The 24,427-nt window shown below is 38.9% G+C and overlaps 1 protein-coding gene across 3 annotated transcripts in view; it reads right to left on the bottom strand.

Annotated features, from left to right (window-relative positions):
- FRAS1 (Fraser extracellular matrix complex subunit 1) overlaps positions 1-24,427 on the bottom strand; it is a 437,262-nt gene that overhangs the window by 121,600 nt on the left and 291,235 nt on the right. For all 3 annotated transcript variants that reach the window (XM_055313090.1, XM_055313089.1, XM_055313088.1), the window contains exons 30-32: positions 17,433-17,586; positions 10,724-10,902; positions 6,316-6,432 (exon numbers count right to left, since the gene is read on the bottom strand). In XM_055313090.1, the coding sequence (XP_055169065.1) occupies positions 6,316-6,432; positions 10,724-10,902; positions 17,433-17,586 (450 nt within the window). The remainder of the gene's footprint in view (positions 1-6,315; positions 6,433-10,723; positions 10,903-17,432; positions 17,587-24,427) is intronic.

Here is a 24,427-nt window from a genome sequence, read left to right on the forward strand (position 1 = left end):
CCACTGCCACTGCCACCACTCTGCTGGGAGCCACAATCTTACCTGGATCACCAGGAAAACCTTCCAATTGTTTTCCTGCCCCACCTATAGTCTATCTCAGCACAATACCCAGCCAGATAGGGAGGTTAGACTTATACTGCTCAATACCCAGTAATGGCCCTGCTGAGCGGTGCCCCACCCCAGACACCTGGTGCCTGACCAGATTCCTCCCAGTGCTGCTGTTAACCCCATACCACCTAGGCCTCTGGCTCCCCACCCCCAGACCAGCCATTTCCTAGCCCTGGAAATACACCACATGTGAGAAGTCCCAGCCTGCTGGTAGGGGACAGGAGGGAGTGAGGAGATGGGAGCCTTACAAGAACCGAGGCACCTGTAGGTCCTGCTCATCCCCCAGGTTCCCAGGGCAGAACTGGAACTGGGGCCCAGGCAGAGCCACCGAGGCTGGGCCTGGGTCTCTCAGCCATTTGGCTTTGTTTCCCTGTCCCTCTGTTTGCTTGTCTGTCAGTCTATTCCTGGGAAGCTCATCACTATGGGCCCTGGTACCTTCCCGGTCTGTCCCATACCATTAACCATAAACTGATGTCTTACTAAAAAAAAAAAAAAAAAAAAAAATTACACAGAAAAAAATGAAGTTCCTATGATGGCCCATGAGGACTTAGAATATCTGCTCCAACTTCTCCCTCTCCCCTCTCCCAGCAGATACACTTGGCAATTTGAGATTGCTCTCACATTCACTGATTCTGCTCCAGTCATTCTGGATTCCTTGCTATTCCGTGAACATCTAAGCACACTCCCAACTGGATGTTTCTAAACACGTGGTTCCCTGGGCCTGGAATGGTTTTCTCTCACTTCTTTTCTACATGGCTCTCTCCCTTACTTCCTGTAAGTCTTTCTTTAAACATCATTGTTTTAATAAAGCTCAGCTCATTTTAAACTGCAATCTGGGTCTCTCCTGTTCCCACCACATTTCTGACCTCCTTGACCTTGACCTACTTTTTGTTTTACCATAATACTTTTCACTAACATGCAATATATGAGTTATTTATTTATTACTTATTGTCTCTTCTATCCTGCCCAGCCAAGAGAACGGAAACTCCATGAGAATATGGATTTTTGTTTGTCCAAGCACCCAGCACATGGCACATGAAAATGCTCAACAAAAATTTGTTGAGTGAATGAAAAATATCATTATAAAAAGATTAAGAAGTAAAGTAACTAAAATACTTTTATAACAACTTAATTAAAAAAATATTTCCCATTGTCTTTCAATGTCATCTAAAGAGGGACAAACACTTCAACATGTAAGCCTTAGCTAAATGTGTGTATAGCTTAAATCTTTTGAATCCCACATCAAGATTTACAAACAACATTTTTTTTTTTTTACGAACAACATTATCATTTAAGCCTCTATTAAAAAAAAAGACTACTTTCATATGTCGACTGTCATATTACCAAAAGAGCAAAGTCCATGGCTGGCCTCAGAAATTAAACACCCACAAAAAATAAGAAGAAGAAATTAGTAAAATGGGGGTTCTATACAAGAAATCATCTTCTTACATAGTTTAGCCAGGACAACAAAATTAGTTCACTTGCATATTCATGTAGCAAATATTTCGTAAGAACCTACTATGGGCAAGGTACCACACAAAGAGCTATGGGAGATGCAAGATGAATCAGATGCAGACTTTGTCATTAAGGATTTTCAGTTTTAGTAAGGGAAGTTCATAAATAACTCTGATATAGAAACTGCTAAGTATTGTGAAAGGCTCAGATAAAGCACAATAGGAATTCCAAGGATGAAGAAACATTTCCAGAAATTGCAGATAATAATTTTATTAGTGTTTGAAAGGCCTCAAACACAAAAAACCATGGAGAATAAGCTCGCAGCCATAAAAAATTACAGCATGCCCAGACTTGAGTCTATATGACAAAAGAGATAAGGTGTTCCAACCAAATCCCTGCTAACCCCAATAAGAGAGGTTTTAAGAGAACTCTGTTACAGCAATCACTTTGGAAACAAATTGAACTAGGAAGGCTTATGCTAGGCCTTTCTCTCCAGTGATGACCTTGGGCAATCCAACTCTGAGTACCACAACCATTTGAAAAAGGAAGTAGTAAATATACTGTCCTTCACATTAAGAGATAATAGAACTGGGATCCCTGGGTGGTGCAGCGGTTTGGCGCCTGCCTTTGGCCCAGGGCACGATCCTGGAGACCCGGGATCGAATCCCATATCGGGCTCCCGGTGCATGGAGCCTGCTTCTCCCTCTGCCTCTCTCTCTCTCTCTCTGTGACTATCATAAATAAATAAAAATTAAAAAAAAAAGATAATAGAACTTATTTCCTCTTTAAGAGAGGAATTGGAAATATGATATTCAAAGTATGTGTATGTGTGTATATAGCCATATGATCAGTTTATTTAAATTTGAAGGTGATACAGTTTAGGGAGTTATTAGCTGTGTGAAAGTACATCTGAAATGATTCATCTAGTCAACAAATATTTACTGAGCAACTACTTTTATATAAGGCACTGTGCTAGATGCTGAGGAAGATACCAAGATTAATTAGTTAAAGATTTTATCCTTAAGGATCTTCTAAGTCAAACGGTGGATGATTACTTCGAAAACTGAGTTGATGTAAATCTATTAACATATTTGCCAAATCTCACATTATGTTATGCTATTAGTAAATATGCATGTTTACAGATTTCCTTACCCAAATTTGATATTTATCCTAAATGTATACATCTCACATGTTTATATATAGGTACATATCTAATAATATTATACATATATGTATACATCTTATATATGTTTGCATGCACATAATTCTGATGGAACACTGCAAACAAAATCATAAGATACCATTTAAAGAATCAGATTTGATGAAAAAGAGCCGTACAGAAAGGCCACAGAACAAATTTCCATTTAGGCAGGCATATGTTGCTTTTTACTCTGTGCAATCTTCCTGGGGAATCTCAGGCCTGAGGATTAAACCACTACTTGCCATTAATGATTCTCAGAGGTTTATCTCCCACAGAGAATATCTACTGACCGTCCGCCAGCCTTTAATAGGCACATCTTTTATAAGTGCAGTCCACTGAACTCATCATGTCTTCCATCTCTCCCCCTCCCTCGAATGTCCTCATACATCCCTGATCTCAATGAATGGCACCTTTACTTATTTAGAAACTGGGCTGTTTTACCCTCTTCCTATATCCAACTGACCACTATGTTTCTAAATATCTTTCAATCTCTCCCTATTTTTTTTTTTTTTACCATCTTAACCACTTTTAAGCCACAGTAGTGTTAACTATATACACATTGTTGTGGAACAGATGTCTAGAATGTTTTCATCTTACAAAACTGACTATATTATGGAACAAAAGGAACTCCCCATTTTCCCTCTCCCTACTTCTACCTCCACCCCTGCAGGAGCAACTACTATTCCACTTTCAGTTTCTAAAAGTTTTACTACTTTAGATAGTTTACATAAATGGAATCATGCAGTATTTGTCCTTTTGTGACTGGCTTATTTCACTTTTAGGGTAATGTCTTTAAGGTTCATACATACTGTAGCATGGCAGGATTTCCTTCTTTAAGATTGAATAATATTCCATTGTTGTATATAACATACTTTCTTTATTGCCTGAAGGGCATTTTTTTTTTCTTTTTTTTTTTCTGAAGGCATTTAGGATGCTTCTGCCTCTTAGCCACTATGCATAATGCTGCAATATACATGGGTGTGGCAGTTTCTTTTTGAGATTTCACTACCTCTTAATCCTTATTGCCACTGCATGGGGTTCATGCTACCAATCCTTCTTGTTCTAGATGACTGTAACAAGCCTATTTCTCAGCTCCTTGTTCTCTGTCTGGAACCCATATGCAGTGTTCTTTACACTACAGCCAGAATGATCTTCCTAAATTGAAAATCTGATCATGTCCCTTCTCTGCTATGAATCTTTCAACATCCTACCTGCCCCAACAGCCTTTCAGGACAAAATAGAAACTCTTCATCTTATCTGTAAGGTCCTCTATGATCTGACTCTCATTTCTTGTTTCTTTTTCACCTAGGGATTTATGCTCTGGCCAACTGAACTCTCTGTAATTCCTCAAACAAGTCACATTCTCCTGTGTCTCTAACTTTTTTTCACTGCAGCTCCTTTGCCTGGAATGAATTTCCGCCTATTTGTAGGCCAGATAAATGGGGTTTCAAGTGTAGTTAGTGGACCAGAAGCAACAGTATCACATGGGAACTTGTTAGAAATGCAAATTCTCAGCCCTAGACCAGACCTACTAAATTAGACAGTTCTGGAGCGGGCTTCAGCAATCTGTGATCGAACAAACCCTACAGGTGATCCTAATGTAGGCTGAAAGTTGAGACCATGCTCATAATTTACACTTCAACTAGCTCAGTTGACCTCCAAGAGGAAGCCTTCCATGACCTTTCCCATGCCCTATTGGACTAGGTCTCTTCCTATTTGCTTCCATATTGGGACTCTGCTTGTGTATCATATCATGGCATTTATCACTGTACTGTCATTGCTTACATATTTGCTTGTTTTAGACTCTATGTTCCTTGAGAACAGAGACTATGTTTTCTAGTCATTGAATTTCCAATGTGTTTCATAGCAGTTGGGATAGATTAGGGGCTCAGATGTATTGATTTGAATGACTGAATGACTGGAGAATTGGACTCCTATCCTTAAACACATATATGAATACACCATGTATGTATTTAGCATATATATTCATAATGTATTTATCAAATATGGGTAAAACCTGTGCTTGGAGGAATCCAAGCCACTAAATAGAAAATGTTTTTGTCACAGATGACAGGTATATCCTCTTGTAATGACCCTAATTAATGTCAAAAGAAATATAAACTATATATTTTAAGGAATAAAAGAGTGGGCTAATCACATTTTACAGTAAATTCACCTTTGTGATATCCTAAATTATACAGGACAGATCTAATTTACAAACATGCAGCCTGAGACCCTAAAGGTTAAGTAACTTAAGAAGTCCCTGGAGGTCCACAACAACATAGTAGGAAGGGCGCCATCTTCATTGGCTCCTGGCCCATTCTTTTCCTCTAAACTCAAAATAACACTGCATTAGCATTTGGCAAGAAGTGTGTATGCACATTTTTCTTTACAGTTTAGAGAAAATTCTGATCCGAGTTCCTCCAGTCAGAATGATGAATTATAGACTTTATAATGCTGCTGAATTATGATTTCTTTAAATTATGGTTTATGGCAGAAATGCCGATACCAGCTATTCATTAAAAACTTTGTTTCCCCTTTTATGTCTCTGTCATGCCCCAGACCCATAATTTCTAAAACTATAGCTGCTCTCTTTGTTGTGGCTCACAGCTGATACACTACTTTGGAGTGTAATTATGTGGGTGCTAACAAAAATGTAAATCTTAATGATCAATTTACAAGGTCTTATATCCTTGTGGCTCTGTCTAGAACAGGGGTTCTGGCTTACATACCCCCTAGATATAGGGAATAGTGGGGTTGCTAATTCTCTGAACTAAGCTTCACGTACTAATTTAGCTGTCACCTTGCTTCAAACCTTTCCATGTACCCACACTCCTTCCTCCACAGCACACAAGACCTTCTGTGATCTAGCTTATGAACCTCCACCTCCTGACTACTCCTCCTCTGCCTCCTTAAGTCCTCCAGTCTTATTGAACTGTTTGCAATTGTCCCAACCATCACATTGTCTTTCATTTATGTGTCTTTGTAGGCACTGTTCTTACATCTGGTGGTACCCTTCACCTTAATCCCTCCCTTCCTTCCAACCTGCCCCTCAAACTTTCACTTGGATGATTGGTACTTATGTCTTTGGATACAGCAAAGCATTACCTTCTCCAGGAGACTTTTATAATAGAAAAACAAAAACAAAATTTTCTCGTTGGGTTTCTAAGACACAGAGTAACAGTTTTTCCAGCTAGGTGGAGCCATAACTGACTGAACAATTATGCCAAAATGGTATTGATTAAATAGAAATGAGCTTGAAACTTCTTCCATCTATGCAAAGAGAGGCCCTGTGAACCATCTGGGATGCTATAAAAAGGACAGAAGCAATGGATGGGAGGTTGTGGTGGATTCCATGTAACCTTCCTTTCACTCTGGAATTTTAAGTTTCCTTTTCAAGTTAATGAGAAATATGTTCTCAAGGCTGGTTATTGTTGGCCCCCGAGTCTGCATCCTGAGCCAGGCATTCTCCAGATATAAAAGCAGGATATTCCATCAAGCCCCATCAGCGAGTCTCCTCCAAGCAGGAGGAACCCTCCCACCCAACTCACAGTCATATGGAGAGATGCTCCCAGAGAGAGTTTAGGTGCTTCAGGTGTCTGTGGTAAGATCGCGATGTTGAACATGTGGTTCTCCAGATGTGTATGGGCATCTGAGGCACTGGACACCTGAAAAGAAATATCATTCTGGTGAGTCTCTCATCCTTTGGGCACAGCATGTTTGTGCATGTTTCTTTATCCCCCTTTAAACCATCTGTCTTTGAATTCTTTGTGCTTTTGCATTATAATTTCCATTCTGCTCTTCATATTTTAATGCTAATGTTTTATTGATTATAAAAAATATGTAATCATCTTAGGCAGTTCTAAAAATTCAGGGAAATACAAAAGAAATAAAAAATCTAGAATTTCACTAAGTAGACATAGTAGTTATTAACATATTGATGCATTCTAGTTTAGTCTATTTTCTATGCAAATGTGAAACTTTATATACAAGTATGCGTTTTACATTTCTAACAATTCTATGATGTTTTCTTATATCATTAAACATTCTTGAAAACATAATTTTTGATAGCTATATGTCTCATTATGAGCATATGTAACACGTTATATGTGTGATTTTTATTCTACTTCTTTAAACTTTACCCAGCACAGATACAGTGAGATTAATATCATTTACAACTAGAAGAGTGGTCACCAAAATCAACCTTTTCTTGTTTCAGTAATGCTGAAAAATGATGCTTTGCCTATGTAGCTAGCTCCTCCCCTCCCTCAGTGCTTCTGAGTTGTTCCCCTTAAGCCCCTCCTCCCTGTTATCTGCTCCACCTTAGGCTGGCTACAAGAGTTGCTATGCACAGTTGCAATAATTCCATGTGAGGGGGAAGGGTTCTGTCAATTCTGAGAAAAAGGCAGGAATAGCAGTCATTACTCTATGTCTTCTTAAGATATGCCCAACAGAAAAACTGTCTTCTCTCTTGATCACATCAGAGAACTGTAGATCAAGTTGTGGAATATCTACATGTTTTCAAGAAGATATCTTATTGTGTGTCATTATGAATAATTTGATAACGATAGTTATAATTTACTGAACATCTCTCATGAGCTCAGCATGTACTACCTACTTTTCAAAAGTCATCTTACTGCTTACAAAGTAGATGTTATCTCCTATTTTAAAGACAAGAAAACCAAAGGTCAAAAAAGTTAAGCAAGGTATCAAAGTCATAAAGTCAATAAGATTTGGTATTTAAACAGGCCAGCAGTTTCATAATGTTCCTACTGATGAAGATGGTCCAATTTGGAAGCTTTAGAAACTTAGGAAAGGGGAAAATATGCTCTATCTTTTGAAGAAAAAGAATGGAACACTGTGTAGGTAGTGAAATGTGGACATATTACTAAGCAAGGGAATTACTTCTAGCTTCCTTAGTAAAGATACTGCTGTGAAATATGCTATTCTTTTCATACCACATTCCTAAGGCTATCTCAACATGATCCGAATATACCAAAACCAGAGTTCCTTCCCATGCCCCAAATGATGCAAATATGCATGTTTTCTTCTCACTATGCCATGCTCTATTTTTTTAATGCCACTTGCATTACATAAGTCCCAAATTTTATGTGCAAAGTAACAGATGGGATACATTGATGACTCATGACAGCACATCAATATTAAAATGGAATTAAATCCATGCAACTCATTGTATTGCATTTTCTGCTTTAAAGAAAGAAAAGAGAAGAGAAGAGAGAAAAATCATTAGAACAACATCTTTCTTAGTTTAAAATTCTTTAGGGACACTAACATGATGAATGAGAGAAGTTGCAACCATTTATTTTAGCACATAGCTACAGTGTCTTGTTGTCATTTCAAATCAAAATATGAAGTAAGCCTATAAAACAATGAGACTTTAAAAACACACCAAAACTTTTATATCCAGGAGAACATAATCTCAGAGAGTTGTTTCACATTTGCAATAAAGATGCTGTCAGTGTTCAAAATGTACTTCTTGGAATGCCTTCAGAGACAGTTCACAAATCATGTAAGAAAACTGAGCTTGTTACTTCATAATTGCTCCCTGTTTTAACCAAAAATAAGTACTGCTCTTTTTCTTACCAGACATGACTGGTAAGACTGGCTGACTTTTAGCTCTTTGATTATTTTTGTAAAATCAACTTCCACAGGTGATATAGTGTCACTACTGAGGATATTCTAAAGAAAATCCCATAGATTTTGAAGATTTCAGGTAGGAGTAAAATGTATGAAGACTCTCCAGAGGGAACCACTTTCTAAGTAATAATGTTCAATGATGTTAAAAATTCTAGAGTTTGGTTTTAAAAAATCAATAACTTTTGCTTTTTTATAATTATCCATTTAGTAACCAACTTGCAAAAGCAATCAAATATCATTTTAAGCAAGTACTGAGACTTGCTTTCCAAGGAAGTGCTTGATATTGAGAATGTTCTTCATCCTGACATCTATAAACGCAAAAGCAGATCTGAGGATTCTAGGTGTCTTCTTATGATTGAGGTCTTTGCCTCCATTCTGACTCATTCTTTAAGGACTATGTAATCCCTAGGTGCTAAAAATGAAAATGTTAACTTGGCAAAGGGCATATGAAGGCTTACCCAGTCATTGGACATTCAGTATGCTCAGTATAAACTCATTTTAATGCTTTCCAAGTTTAGTTCAATCTGTTCCCTGGAAAAGTAAATCTTTTACACAATATAAATTAGTGAGGCAATGAAGATGTGCACACCAGGCATCAGAAACAGAATGCATGGTATGGATGGTAATTTTAACAAGGTGAATTATCATGGCAGTTTATTCCCAGTTGGATTCCTGGACGAAAGAAAAGTCTCAGATTCAGAGAGTCTGTGACCCTGCTTTGGCTGATCACTACCACCAATGCTTCTTTATAGTTTCTCTGACATCTTTCCAAATTCTTTCCTGTATGTATGTTTCAATCTGTTTCTCATTCAAAGTTCCTCATTCCTTTGTACTTCTATTCAATTCTTTATTTCCATATTGCCCTTGACAGAGGTTTGTCTAATTTTATTGGTTTTTCCAAAGATTCAGATTTTGTACTCATTATCAATTCTCACATTTTATACTGAATCAATTCATCTGCTTATCTCTATGAATTCCTTCCTTTTGCTTTCCTTAGGTTTTCCTTGTGGTTCTGTAGCTTCAGTTATTCCATTTATTTTCATGTTTTTCTGCTCAATGATAAGAGCTTGAGGCCATCAATTTTCTTCTGAGTATTATTTCATCCACGGCATTGAAGTTTTGATAAGTTATTTCTTCCTCATCAACATTTCTTAATAGTTTGCCATTTTGATTTCCTTTTAGAACTAGTAATTATTTAGGAGACTATTTTAAAAATTCTAAATGGCTTGAGCTTTTTGTTTACCATTTTATTATTAATTTCTAATTATATTTGCTAAGTGCCAGAGAATGTGCCCAGTATAATTTCTTGTCCTTCAATTTATTCACAGCCTCCGTATGGTCCGTTTGTCTTCATTTGTCAGGCTATCATAACAAAAATACATTAATTGAGTAGCTCATAAACAACAACAACAATAAATTATTTCTTGCAGTTCTGGAAACTAGAAGTCTGGATCAGGGTGCCAGCAGGCTCAGGTTCTGGTGAGGGCTCTTTTTTGGGCCGCAGACCACTGACTTCTCATTGCATCCCCATGGCAGGGAGCAGGGAAGGGGAGCAAGCTCTCTCGGGACTCCTGTAAGTGTACTAATCCCATTCATGAGAGCACAGCCCTTATGACCTCTTCTAATTCTAATCACCTACCAAGGGTCTCATGTCCTTATACCATTACTTGGGAAGGGGGTAGGATTTCAACATATGCATCTGAGAGGGACACAGACATTCAGTCTACAGCACTGGTATTTAAACAATCTTTATAAATGGTAGTAACAAACTTGTACATAGGGACAGGTAGTATTCTACATGTTCCATAGGTATTAACTCATTAAATCCTCATAGTAGTTTTACTTTACAGATGAGAAAAATGAAGCCCAAGCATTTCGCCAAAGTAATTTTCCCAAAGTTGTGCATGACAAGACTGAAATATGAACCCACTGGGTTTGGTTGCTAAGTCTATGATCTTATCATGAGATGGTAAATGGTCCAAAAACATCTGAAAAAGAAATCTTGTTTTCCTCCATTTGGTATCTTAATATTTTAAAACCTTTTTTTTTTCTAAACACTTTACCATCCATTATCTATTATAAGCTCTGAGCTATGGAAATGACTATGCTTGTAGAGATACTGTAAGACTGAATCAGCAGATTAAAAAAATCTCTCAATACTATTAATTGCATTTGTTCTTCTCCCAAATGTGATTTCCAGGCAACATAGAAAATGACATGAATTGTTGAAAATAACAGTAGGATGGTTTTCCTCAGACCACCCAGACATCAGAAAAGATGTCAGTCAGAAGCAGAGGGTACCTGAAAGCTGAAGGAGTCACTCTGGGCTGGGACTCCTGAGTGCCTGTACCACACAATGCCTTCATTGATGTCTTGCTGGGTAAATGTGCTGGTAGGAGTTGCTGTCCTCCCATCAGGCAGGTGCTGCCCTTCTCCTGCAGGGCTGTCTGCAGGCATATCAACCAGAAGGACCACCTCTCCTAGGAAAGCCACAGAGTTAGTAAGGATCTCTGGGAAATGTAAAAGTAAGTCAGAGTTCTCTATTCCTTTTTTTTTTTTAACAGAAATTATGAACTTCCTTATTTTTAATCTAAGGTGAAGGAAAGTATGTTAACACAGAATTCAACAGACATCATCAAATTCACCTTCAGATACAGAATTCCCAGTCCGTCAGCTAAAAAACACTAAAAGTAATTCAAGGGCAGTTCACATATGAAGTTACTGACTACATCTATTAAATCACATTAAAATCATGAATACAGGGATGCCTGGGTAGCTCAGTGATTGAGCGTCTGCCTTTGGTTCAGGGTGTGATCCCGAGGTCCTGGAATCGAGTCCCATATCGGGCTCCTTGCATGGAGCCTGCTTCTCCCTCTGCCTATGTCTCTGCCTCTCTCTCTGTGTCTCTCATGAATAAATTTCTTAAAAAATCATGAATACAGCAAACAAATACTCAAATACGGGGCACTAGGTAGATTCGTTTCTACTTACAACTTTCTATGTAGCAGAAAATGCTTTCTAACCAGGAAGTTTTTGGTAAACACAATGGGAAATTTGAAAAAACCCAGAGAGAGTTATTCTTAGGAGAATTCTATACAATGAGAATAATGATAGCTGGCCCTAAGATGCATATGGGAGGCCTGTGTGAAGCACATTATGTGATGGCTCAAACCCAGTTCCATGTCCAGCTGCGTGACAGTATGTAGGCTTTCTAAGCCTCTATTCCTATTGGTAAAATGAGAACAGTACATACTTCATGGGTACTTAAAAAGAATGTTGGTCATCCTTATCGATATGTTATTTGATCCTTCTGAAGATGCCATGCCTATCTACATTTAAAGAAAGTTCTTTAGGCTCAGAGAAGTTCATTAACTTCTTCAAGTTCACAAATGGTATTTGAAGGAGTTGAGATTTGAATCCGAATCTCATATTCTGGGTCGTGAAACTGTTTCCAGTCATGGTTATTCTGTGTTCATAGTCCAGTATCTCCCCTCCTAAATAACTGATTTTATTTTCTCCCCTGTCATTCCCTAGACTTTATTAGAATTGAAGCAAGGAAACCTAAATCTAAATGACAGCACCACCAATCTGTTTCCATCGCTTGTTATTCACCTGAAGCCACTATCTTCTTAAAGTGAGATTGCAAAGAGGTGTTATAGAAACAATTAAAATTTCAGTATGACAATATCCTCTCACATGTAGACCAAACAGGAGAATGGATGAACTGCTAAAAACAGAAGCCATGTTCTCATGAAAATGCATCTAATAATAAATCTGAAAAAAGCCTCCCCCCCCCAAAAAAAAATGAAAAAAGCCTCCCTACCACTCAGATGGTGAAAGGAATAGAAGAGGAAGGGAGTGGGAGGCGAGGGAGAGGTTCTCTAGCATGATACCCAGATCTTAGTACACTAAGTACACAGGACATATTGGACAATTGAAAACACACTTTGATTACACTAGAGCAATTTTCTTACATGAAGAAAATACTCCGTCTAATATTTATATGCACCAAATTTATATTCAAAATGAGAATACCCTGGATGGCGATGAAATATTGAAGTAAGGAAAAAATATCAATAGTCTTCTTTATAAAATCATGTATAGCATCAACTCACTCTAGTTTCTTTTTGGTTTTGTTTCTCATTTATACCTAAGTCACAAATCCCATTAGCTGTCTCTCCTGGCTCTACCTCTGTGCATAACAAACATGCTTTTCCAGGATGTAGATGGTTTAGGAATGTGAGTACACCTGCAAAATATTCTGAAAGTAGATTCCTAACAATGAAAATGTGGAGAGTAGCAAAATACAAATTATTCAAATGCTAATTTCCTAGGTATTTTTCTTTATAATAGAAAACTAAGCAGAATTTTTCTAACAAGGCCAATGAAATAAACCTGTTTTTCAGATTTAAAAAAACTGCCATATTATGCAGATTAACAAGAACCATAGGATATTGACTAATTCTATCAATTTCAATTCAGTTAACAGTGACTGAATACCTGTTAGGTGCTAGCGATCATGCTAGACCTTTTAGGGATGGGGATTCAAAGGTAAGCAAAATGTAGTTCCTATTCCTGAGATCAGGCCCCCCCCCCATAGCTCAGATCAGCTGGCCATGTGGACTTAGAACACAAAACCTATGTGATCAGAATAGGGGAGACTAAGAAAGACCTGTTAAAGAGGCTTAACTTTATTTTATAAACATGGCAATAATGATAATATTTATGTAGGCAGTTTGATCAATTGTGAGACTACTGCAAAATCCAGATGACTGATGGGGGCCTGAGCTAAAGCAACAGAAGTTAAGATTGGAAAGAAATAAACAGACATGAGAGTCACAAGTAAGGAGAAGCAACAACTGGACCTTGTGGTTCTGATGGGTGAGAAATGGGGAGGGATCTAAGAATCACCTAATGACAGGAAGGGTATCAATGCCACTGATGGACAAGCAGGATGGAGGGAAATTCAGCACAGGGTCGGCTGAATACCAGGTGCCTTTGTGACAAGCCCATGAGGCAACAGGGAGAAATATCAGGACTTTGTGGGGTTCACCCTAGCAAGGTGAGAGCTTTTGTGCAGTACTTCACCTCCGCTTTTATTATGACAAATACAAGGAGCTGAACCTTTAAATATATGGAAATCCAGGTTTAAAAAACAATCTAGGTTAAAAAACTAAATAATATGTACTTGGAATTTCCTTAATACTGAAGTCTATATAGTTTAATCAAGACTTCAGAAGGGAAAATTTGGTAAATATTAAGAATTAGAATCTTCCTGGACTCTCCATGAGATTTGGATTGGGAAAATTTGTACTAAAGCTTTCTTACCTTATGCTAAATAATTTAGGGCTGGCAATGTACTGGATTAAGTCAGATTTTCCCTCAAATGATACTTAAGTTACTTCATTAAAACCATCTCATTAAATTTACTTTCAAATTTATGAAGTAGCTAAAGGTATAAGTTTTAATCAACTGTTCTAAACTTTTATTTGAGAACAGTGATGAGTATGCAAGTGGTGGAACATGGATCCTTTATGCATTTACTACACAAGCAATTTACATTTGGTTCAGGTCAGGTCTTCACGAAAAGTCTAAGGCCCAACTGGAACATTCTAAAATGATGAGGGAGGACATAATAAGTGGCAAGCCCCTCCCGGTGGCAAGTCGGGAGGGGCTTCACAAATTGATACCACTACAACAGATGTAGCAGATTGGTGTTAAGTGGACTTCCAGTTCCCACCAGCTTTTTCACACTTGAGTGATTCTAAAGGGTAATGTGATTTGATTAATACTAATAGGAGGCTGTGAACACACAGAAAGAGGATTATGTTCATAGGAAGAAGTTAATTAAGAGAGTCATAGTAGGAAAAGGTCACAGGCAAGCCTACATGGCATTTATCAAGCTCAAATGGCTTAAAAATGATTTAATTCAGCATTGTTCTGTTTAATACTTACACAGAATATTGGAATATTGGGCTGTCTCTAGGAAATTAAATTTTTTTGGCTTTTAATGATCAAGATAAAGGTAAGCAATTTAATACATTAAATGATTCCAAGATTTTTAGAGCTGAAAAGGACTTAACATTATCGAGCTTAAAATCAGTGGATAAAATAAGGCAAAGTTGAATAAGGTCTGTGGTTAATTAATAGCATTGTATCCATGTTAGCTTCCTGGTTTTGAAAATTATTCTATTGTTCTGTAAGATGTTACCATTGAGGGAAGCTAGATTAAGGGTATTCAAGGGCTCTACTATTTTTTCAACTTATCAGTAAGTCTAAAATTATTTTTAAAAGGTTTAATTTACCTACCCTAACCTTTCAAAGAAACCTAAGACTCAAAGGGATCCACTTACCTTCCTCAAAGTTGTACAACTATAATAAAAGACACCTCAACTAGACCAACTATTTTATAATCATATTAAATTTTGATTAGATTATGCTTTTCAATATCTTTGTTGGCATTGGAATTACTTTTTTTTCCAGTTTTTTTTTTTTTTTTTTTTTTTTTTTTAGAGAGAGAGCGAGAGTGGGAGGGGGGCATTATGAGAGGGGAAGATGTAGATGGAGAAAGAATCTTAAGCAGCACCCCCTCACTCTTGGGGCAGAGCTCAGTGTGGGGCTCCATCTCAGGACCCTGAGATCATGACCTGAGCTGAAATCAAGAATCAGATACTTAATGGGCTGAGCTGCCCAAGCACCCCACTGGAATTATTTTTAAACTGCACAAAAGTTAATTTAACTTTTTCTCCTCACTGCAGAAAATACATAATTTTTAAAATTTGGTAACCCAGAGGAAAAGCAGATTATTATTCCTCTGCTATTTAACATGCCAAGAAACTTTTTACTTATAATGAATATAGTTTTCATTTTCAGGTGAGCTAGTAGTTCTTTAAAAAATTTACCTGCCAAAAAAAAAAAAAAAAAATTACCTGCCTGGGTGCTTGCATGGCTCAGTTGGTTAAGCATCTGCCTTTGGCTCAGGTCATGATCCCAGGGTCCTGGGACTTAGTACCACATCAGGTTCCTCGCTCAGCAAGGAGTCTGCTTATTCCTCTACCCTTTGCTGCTGCTTGTGCTCTCTCTCTCTCTCTCTGTCATGTTCACTCTTCTCGTTCTCTCAAATAAATAAATAAAAACTTAAAAAAAATCTACCTATTTTATTGTATGGTACTTGGTTATTGCCTTACCAGTTTCAATTCCTTCTTTTGTGTCTTTAAATTCATTTAATATGCTTGTTTCATAGTTTTAATGATTACTCATTTGTTTGAAATGCTTGGAATTTTATTTTATTTTTTAAAGATTTTATTTATTTATTCATGAGAGACACACAGAGAAAGGAAAAGACATAGGCAGAGGGAGAATCGGCTCCATGCAGGAAGCCTGATGAGGGACTTGATCCCAGGACGCTGGGATCATGACCTGAGCCAAAGGCAGGCGCTTAACCACTGAGTCACCTAGGCTTCCTGAAATCTTTGGAATTTAAATCATTTTGTTCATTTTTTTATGATACTATGGATTGTTTCCTCATCTGTTCTGTAATTTTGAATTGTAAGCTAATCTTCAGTGGTTTAGGCTGTGAGAATCTTGTGATCTGCTGTTGAGGATAGACATACCACAATAGTTTTTACCAATTTCTGCAAGGGACCCAAGAAGTATCATCAGCCTGAGATTAATATTCATATTAATGTCTCAGCTTTGAGTTTTTCAGATAATGAGCACAGTGTAACTTAACCCTGGATCTGCAAGAGAAACAGGGGAGACTTTTTGCTTCACTCTGAGCCCTGGGAAACACAGGTAGATTTCTTTGCCATCTCTCTGAGAGGATGTGCTTCTTGTTTTCTATTCTGTCCCTCTAATTGAAAGTCTTTCCAAAGTCCCAGTTTTACACAGGATCTTAACTTTCTATCTCAGCAATGACATTACGTCTCAAGCCTCTGGGTTACTGGGACACATACAACCCCTTTGAGGGAAGCTATTACATCTGCTCATGCCCAGAGAAGTACATCTCTCTGTTTACTACCTGGAGATTTCTTTCTATTCTTAGAAGGTCAGCCATGAGTTCCCTATAATTCTCATTATCTTTCATCTGGCATTTCTTGATGATGATAATGAAGGAAAAATTTCAAGTTCTCATACTCTACTTCCTGCTGGAAGTGGAAGTAATAATAATGGCGATCTTTAAAAATATTTTTATGTAAAACTTTCTTTAAAAGTCTCCATAAGAGGGATCCCTGGGTGGCGCAGCGGTTTGGTGCCTGCCTTTGGCCCAGGGCGCGATCCTGGAGACCCGGGATCGAATCCCGCGTCGGGCTCCCGGTGCATGGAGCCTGCTTCTCCCTCTGCCTGTGTCTCTGCCTCTCTCTCTCTCTCTCTCTCTCTGTGTGACTATCATAAATAAATAAAAATTAAAAAAATTTAAAAAAAATAAAAAATAAAAGTCTCCATAAGAAATCCGGTGATGTTCTAGAAGGGACATAATGTGGAGCTTGAGAGACTGAGCTTCAAAACTAAACTGATATTATTAGGTGTATATGCTAAAATGAACTATATTTTAGCAAGTTACTTTTTTCATAAAATGAACTTATTTTAAAACTTAAATTTTGGATTTTGGGATGCCTGGATGGCTCAGTGGTTGAGTGTCTGCCTTCAGCTCAGGGCATGATCCTGGTCAGAGGATGTAGTCCAGCACTGGGCTCCCTGTGAGGAGCCTGCTTCTCTCTCTTCCTATGTCTCTGCCTATCTCTCATGAATAAAGAAATAAAAATCTTTAAAAAAAATTTTTTGGATTTCATATATACTAAGGGATCTACATTACTTAGCATACCACCTGATACAAACTATTTGTACAGTATGACAGTTATTTTGACTATTCTGTGTTTAAAGGAGATGTGTGAGGTGTTAGAAAGTCAATTTCATTGTAATCACAAGCTTACTGCATGGCATCATAGAAAAGCAAGTCCAAGACTGCTGTATACATTCATGAGATCATGACAAAGGAAAAAAAAGTTACCGAATTGTGGGTGGTCCTGGGTAATTTTGTAGATGATTTCTGAGGCACTGACACCTGGAGCTTCAGCTTGTAAGATTCTATTTGTAATCTGCAGCATCCCGCCTTCTGGAACCCACACCATTGAATTAGCCCCAAGTTGAAGACCCCTGTCATTCTAGAATAAGGAAAGAGTATAGAATTAAGTCCAAGGAAAATAATAATAATAATAATAATAATAAGTAAATATATATATACATATATATCTCAGTACTTAAAAACATAACTCATCATAAGGTGGGGCAAGATGGCGGAAGAGTAGGGTCCCCACGTCACTTGACCCCACCAACTTACCTAGATAACTTTCAAATCATTCGGAAAACCTACGAATTTGGCTTGAGATTTATTTACTTTTTTTTTTAAGATTTCATTTATTTATTCATGAGAGACACAGATAGAGAGGGGCAGAGACACAGGCAGAGGGAGAAGCAGGCCATATGCAGGGAGCCCGATGTGGGACTCGATCCCAGGTGTCCAGGATCAGGCCCTGAGCTGAAGGTGGCGCTAAACCGCTGAGCCACCCGGGCTGCCCCGGCCCGAGATTTAAAGACAGAACAGCTGGCATGATACAGTGAGAAGAGTTCAGGCTTCTATCAAAGTAGGAAGAGGTTAAAAAATAAATAAAAAAGCATCCCAGGAGAGGGGCCCCCGTGAGGAGCTGGGCAAAGGGGGGCGGCGAGAGGCCCCAGGACAGTAAAGCCCAGTCCCGGAGAAGCAGGAACTTTATGAATCTTCCCGGACAGAACATGCTCCCAGGTAACTGGAGCAGGATCCCAGGAGGGGCAGTGATGCCCTCAGGCTCTCAAGGGCACTAACAGAGGAACTGTGCCCTGGTGGGGGGGAGCGCACCACACCCCGCGGCAGGCTCCCTAAAGGGCTGGAGCGCACTCCTGGTGGGCCCCAGGAGCAGCTCGGGCGTGGCTCGGGTGGTGGCTCTGCGCGGAGGGGGCTGCGTGGCCCCAGGAGGGCCATTCCAGCAGTGCAGGCCCTGGAGCACAAGGCGCCAGTGGACATAGCCCAAGATCCGGTGCTTCCCCCGGGACAGGTGGAGGCTGGGAGGACACAGTAGACCAGGGACACTCCGGCCACCAGGCGCCCACAAGTTGTGCAGATCAGCGCCCCCTGGCCCGGGAGCAACCAGGCCCCTGCGGACTGGGAGACTGAGGTAGTTACTGCGGGAACTGACTCCAGGGCTGGAGAGCTGGCCGCTGCCACTGTTGTTATTCTTCCTGGTGTCATCCTGTACCTAGGATGGAACGGGGCCACCAAGGAGCAGAGGCCTCACAGGATAAACAGCTCCCACTGAACCATGCACAGGGCAGTGGTTGGGGCAGCTCCTGCAGGTGCACACACCTGAGAATCAGCACAGCAGGCTTCCCCCAGAAGACCAGCTGGAAGGACAGGGTTAGAGCAAGTTCTTGATGGAGCAGCAATGGATAGTTCCAAGGGAAGTCTAAGGACTTACAGTATATAGAATCAGAGGATACCCCTCCTTGTTTTTTGTTTTGTTTGCTCTCCCCCCGCCCTTTTCTCTTTTTTCCATTACAACTTGTTTTTAACCACCCTGCACTGAGCAAAATGACTAGAAGGACGAACTCACCACAAAAGAATCAGAAACAGTACCCTCTCCCACAGAGTTACAGAATTTGGATTACAATTCAATGGCAGAAAGCCAATTCAGAAGCAGAATTATAAAGTTACTGGTGGCTCTGGAAAAAAAAAAATAAAGGATTCAAGAGACTTCATGACTGCAGAATTTAGATCTAATCAGGCCGAAATTAAAAATCAATTAAATGAGATGATATCCAAACTGGAGGTCAGGGTTAACAAGGTAGAAGAACGAGTGAGTGACATAGAAGACAAGTTGATGGCAAGAGAGGAAGCTGAGGAAAAAAGAGAAAAACAATTAAAAGATCATGAGGAAAGGTTAAGGGAAATAAATGACAGCCTCAGAAGGAAAAATCTATGTTTAATTGGGGTTCCAGAGGACGTCAAAAGGGACAGAGGTCCAGAAAGTGTATGTGAACAAATCATAGCTGAGAACTTCCCTAACTTGGGAAGGGAAACAGGCATTCAGATCCAGAAGATACAGAGATCACCCCCCTAAAATCAATAAAAACTGTTCAACACTCTGACATTTAATAGTGAAACTTGCAAATTCCAAAGATAAAGAGAAGATCCTTAAAGCAGCAAGAGACAAGAGATCTCTCACCTTTATGGGGAGAAGTATTAGGGTAACAGCAGACCTCTCCACAGAGACCTGGCAGGCCAGAAGGGGATGGCAGGATATATTCAGGGTCCTAAATGAGAAGAACCTGCAGCCAAGAATACTTTATCCAGCAAGGCTCTCATTCAGAATAGAAGGAGAGATAAAGAGCTTCCAAGATAGGCAGAAACTGAAAGAATATGTGACCACCAATCAGCTCTGCGAGAAATATTAAGGGGGATGCTGTAAAAGAAAGAGGAAGCTCAAATAAATAATCCACAAAAACAGGGACTGAATAGGTATCATGATGACACTAAATTCATATCTTTCAATAGTTACTCTGAACGTGAATGGGCTTAATCATCCCATCAAAAGGCACAGGGTTTCAGACTGGATAAAAAAGCAAGACCCATCTATTCACTGTCTATAAGAGACTCATTTTAGACATAAGGACACCTACAGCCTGAAAATAAAAGGTTGGAGAACCATTTACCATTCAAATGGTCCTTAAAAGAAAGCAGGGGTAGCCATCCTCATATCAGATAAATTAAAGTTTATATCAAAGACTATAATAAGAGATGAAGAGGGACACTAAATCATACTTAAAGGATCTATCCAACAAGAGGACCTAACAATCATGAATATATTTATGCCCTGAATGCGGGAGCTGCCAAGTACATCAATCAATAACCAAAGTTAAGTCATACTTAGATAATAATACACTTATACTTGGAGACTTGAACATGGCACTTTCTACAATTGATAGATCTTCTAAGGACAACAACTCCAAAGAAACAAGAGCTTTAAATGATACACTGGACCAGATGGATTTCACAGATATTTACAGAACTTTACATTCAGATGCAACTGAATACACATTCTTCTCAAGTGCACATGGAACTTTCTCCAGAATAGATCACATACTGGGTCACAAATCAGGTCTTAACCAATACCAAAAGATTGGGATCGTCCCCTGCATATCTTCAGACCATAATGGCTGTGAAACTAGAACTAAACCACAAGAAGTTTGGAAGTATTTCAAACAGGTGGAGGTTAAAGACCATCCTGCTAAAAGATGAAAGGATCAACCAGGAAATTAGAGAAGAATTAAAAAGATTCATGGAAACTAATGAGAATGAGGATACAACCATTCAAAATCTTTGGGATACAGCAAAAGCAGTCCTGAAGGGGAAATACATCGCAATACAAGCATCCATCCAAAAACTGGAAAGAACTCAAATACAAAAGCTAACCTTGCACCTAAAGGAGCTGGAGAAGGAACAGCATATAAATCCTTCCACCAGCAGAAGAAGACAGTTAATAAAGATTAGAGCAGAACTCAATGAAATAGAGACCAGAAGAACTGTGGAACAGAAAAACAAAACCAGGAGTTGGTTCTTTGAAAGAATTAATAAGATAGATAAACCATTAGCCAGCCTTATTAAAAAGAAGAGAGAGAAGACTCAAATTAATAAAATCATGAATGAGAAAGGAGAGATCACCACCAATACCAAGGAAATACAAACTATTTTAAAAACTTATTATGAGCAGCTTTATGCCAATAAATTAGGCAATCTAGAAAAAATGGATGCATTTCTGGAAAACTACAAACTACCAAAACTGGAACAGGAAGAAATAGAAAACCTGAACAGGGCAATAACCAGGGAGGAAATTGAAGCAGTCATCAAAAACCTCCCAAGACACAAGAGTCCAGGGCCAGATGGCTTCCCAGGGGAATTCTATCAAATGTTTAAAGAAGAAACCATACCTATTCTACTAAAGCTGTTCGGAAAGATAGAGATGGAATACTTCCAAACTCGTTCTATGGGGCCAGCATCACCTTAATTCCAAAACCAGACAAAGACCCCACCAAAAAGGGGAATTATAGACTAATATCTCTGATGAACACGGATGTAAAAATTCTCAACAAGATACTAGCCAATAGGATCCAACAGTACATTAAGAAGATTATACACTGTGACCAAGTGGGATTTATCCCCAGGATGCAAGGCTGGTTCAACACTTGTAAAACAATCAACGTGATAGATCATATCAACAAGACAAGAAACAAGAACCATATGATCCTCTCAATAGATGCAGAGAAAGCATTTGATAAAATGGATACAGCATTCATTCCTGATCAAAACTCTTCAGAATGTAGGGATAGAGGGAACATTCCTCAGCATCTTAAAAGCCATCTACGAAAAGCCCACAACAAATATCATTCTCAATGGGGAAACACTGGGAGCCTTATCCCCTAAGATCAGGAACACAACAGGGATGTCCACTCTCACCACTGCTATTAACATAGTACTAGAAGTCCTAGCCTCAGCAATCAGACAATGAAAAGAAATAAAAGACATTCAAATTGGCCAAGAAGAAGTCAAACTCTCCCTCTCCGCAGATGACAGGATGCTGTATATTGAAAACCCAAAAGACTCCACCCCAAGATTGCTAGAACTCCTACAGCAATTCAGCAATGTGGCAGGATACAAAATCAATGCCCAAAAATCAATGGCATTTCTATACACTAACAATGAGATTGAAGAAAGAGAAATTAAGGAGTCAATCCCATTTACAATTGCACCCAAAAGCATAAGATACTTAGGAATAAACCTAACCAAAGAGGTAAAGGATCTATACCCTAAAAACTATAGAGCACTTCTGAAAGAAATTGAGGAAGACACAAAGAGATGGAAAAATATTCCATGCTCATGGATTGAAGAATTAATATTGTGAAAATGTCAATGTTACCCAGGGCAATTTACACATTTAATGCAATCCCTATCAAAATAACATGGACTTTCTTCAGAGAGTTGGAACAAAGCATCTTAAGATTTGTGTGGCATCAGAAAAGACCCAGAATAGGCAGGGGAATATTAAAAAAAGAAAACCATAGTTGGGGGCATCACAATGCCAGATTTCAGGTTGTACTACAAAGCTGTGGTCATCAAGACAGTGTGATACTGGTGGCCCCAAACAGACAGATCAATGGAATAGAGAATCCAGAAGTGGACCCTCAACTTTATGTCAACTAATATTTGACAAAGCAGGAAAGACTATCCACTGGAAAAAAGACAGTCTCTTTAATAAATGGTGCTGGGAAAATTGGACATCCACATGCAGAAGAATGAAACTGGACCATTCTCTTACACCATACACAAAGATAAACTCAAAATGGATGAAAGATCTAAATGTGAGACAAGATTCCATCAAAATCCTAGAGGAGAACACAGGCAACACCCTTTTTTGAACTTGGACACAGCAACTTCTTGCAAGGTAAATCCATGAAGGCAAGAAAAACAAAAGCAAAAATGAATTATTATTTATTATTTTTATTATTTTCATCAAGGTAAGAAGCTTCTGCACAGCAAAGGAAACAGTCAACAGAACTAAAAGACAACCTACGGAGTGGGAGAAGATACTTGCAAATGACCTATCAGATAAAGGGCTAGTTTCCAAGATCTATAAAAACTTATGAAACTCAACAGCAAAGAAACAAACAATCCAATCATGAAATGGGCAAAAGACAGGAACAGAAATCTCACCGAGGAAGACATAGACATGGCCACCAAGCACATGAGAAAATGCTCCATATCACTGGCCATCAGGAAAATACAAATCAAAACCACAATGAGATACCACCTCACACCAGTGAGAATGGGGAAAATTAACAAGGCAGGAAACAACAAATATTGGAGAGGATGCGGAGAAAGGGGAACCCTCTTTCACTGTTGGTGGGAATGTGAACTGGTACAGCCACTCTGGGAAACAGTTCCTCAAAGAGTTAAAAATAGATTTGCCCTACAACCCAGCAATTGCACTGCTGGGGATTTACCCCAAAGATACAGATGCAGTGAAACACCAGGACACCTGCACCCCGATGTTTATAGCAGCAATGTCCACAATAGCCAAACTGTGGAAGGAGTCTAGGTGTCCACTGACAGATGAATGGATAAAGAAGATGTGGTCTGTGTATACAATGGAATATTCCTCAGCCATTAGAAACAACAAATACCCACCATTTGCTTCAACCTGAGGGACCTGGAGGGTATTATGCTGAGTGAAATAGGTCAATCAGAAAAGGACAAACATTATATGGTCTCATTCATTTGGGGAATATAAAAATTAGTGAAAGGGAATAAAGGGAAAGGAGAGAAAATGAGTGAAAATATCAGCGAGGGTGACAAAACATGAGAGACACCTAACTCTGGGAAATGAACAAGGGGTAGTGTAAGGGGAGGTGGGCGGGGGGTTGGGGTGACTGGGTGACGGGCACTGAGGGGGGCACTTGGTGGGATGAGTATTGGGTGTTATGCTATATGCTGGCAAATTGAACTCCCATAAAAAAAGTCATCAGGTACTATTACTGCCAGCCATCATCTAATAAAGAGATATTCATAACTTTGGAGTCACATTATGAACTATGTATGTATACTATATGTAGATACTTACATATGTATGTATATATGTAGTGTCCTACTTTTACTTTATCATAAGCAAATAACTTATTTCATTCAGGAAGACAAGTCTCTCCATTTCTTTCTTTCATTTGTTCATCTAACTGTCCTTCCATTCTCCCCATCCACCCACATTCAAGCACTAAACATTAAGCACCTATATTATTGGCCAGCTCTTCTGCCAGAGGCCTGAGATATTTAAGAATGCCTAAACAAGACATGGGTTTCAGAATTTACAGTCTAGCGATCCCCTCACAGACAAATAATCAGGATGCATCACAAATGATGCTCTA

Source organism: Nyctereutes procyonoides, unplaced genomic scaffold, assembly GCF_905146905.1.
Source record: "Nyctereutes procyonoides isolate TBG_1078 unplaced genomic scaffold, NYPRO_anot_genome, whole genome shotgun sequence".
NCBI classification, from domain to species: domain Eukaryota; kingdom Metazoa; phylum Chordata; class Mammalia; order Carnivora; family Canidae; genus Nyctereutes; species Nyctereutes procyonoides.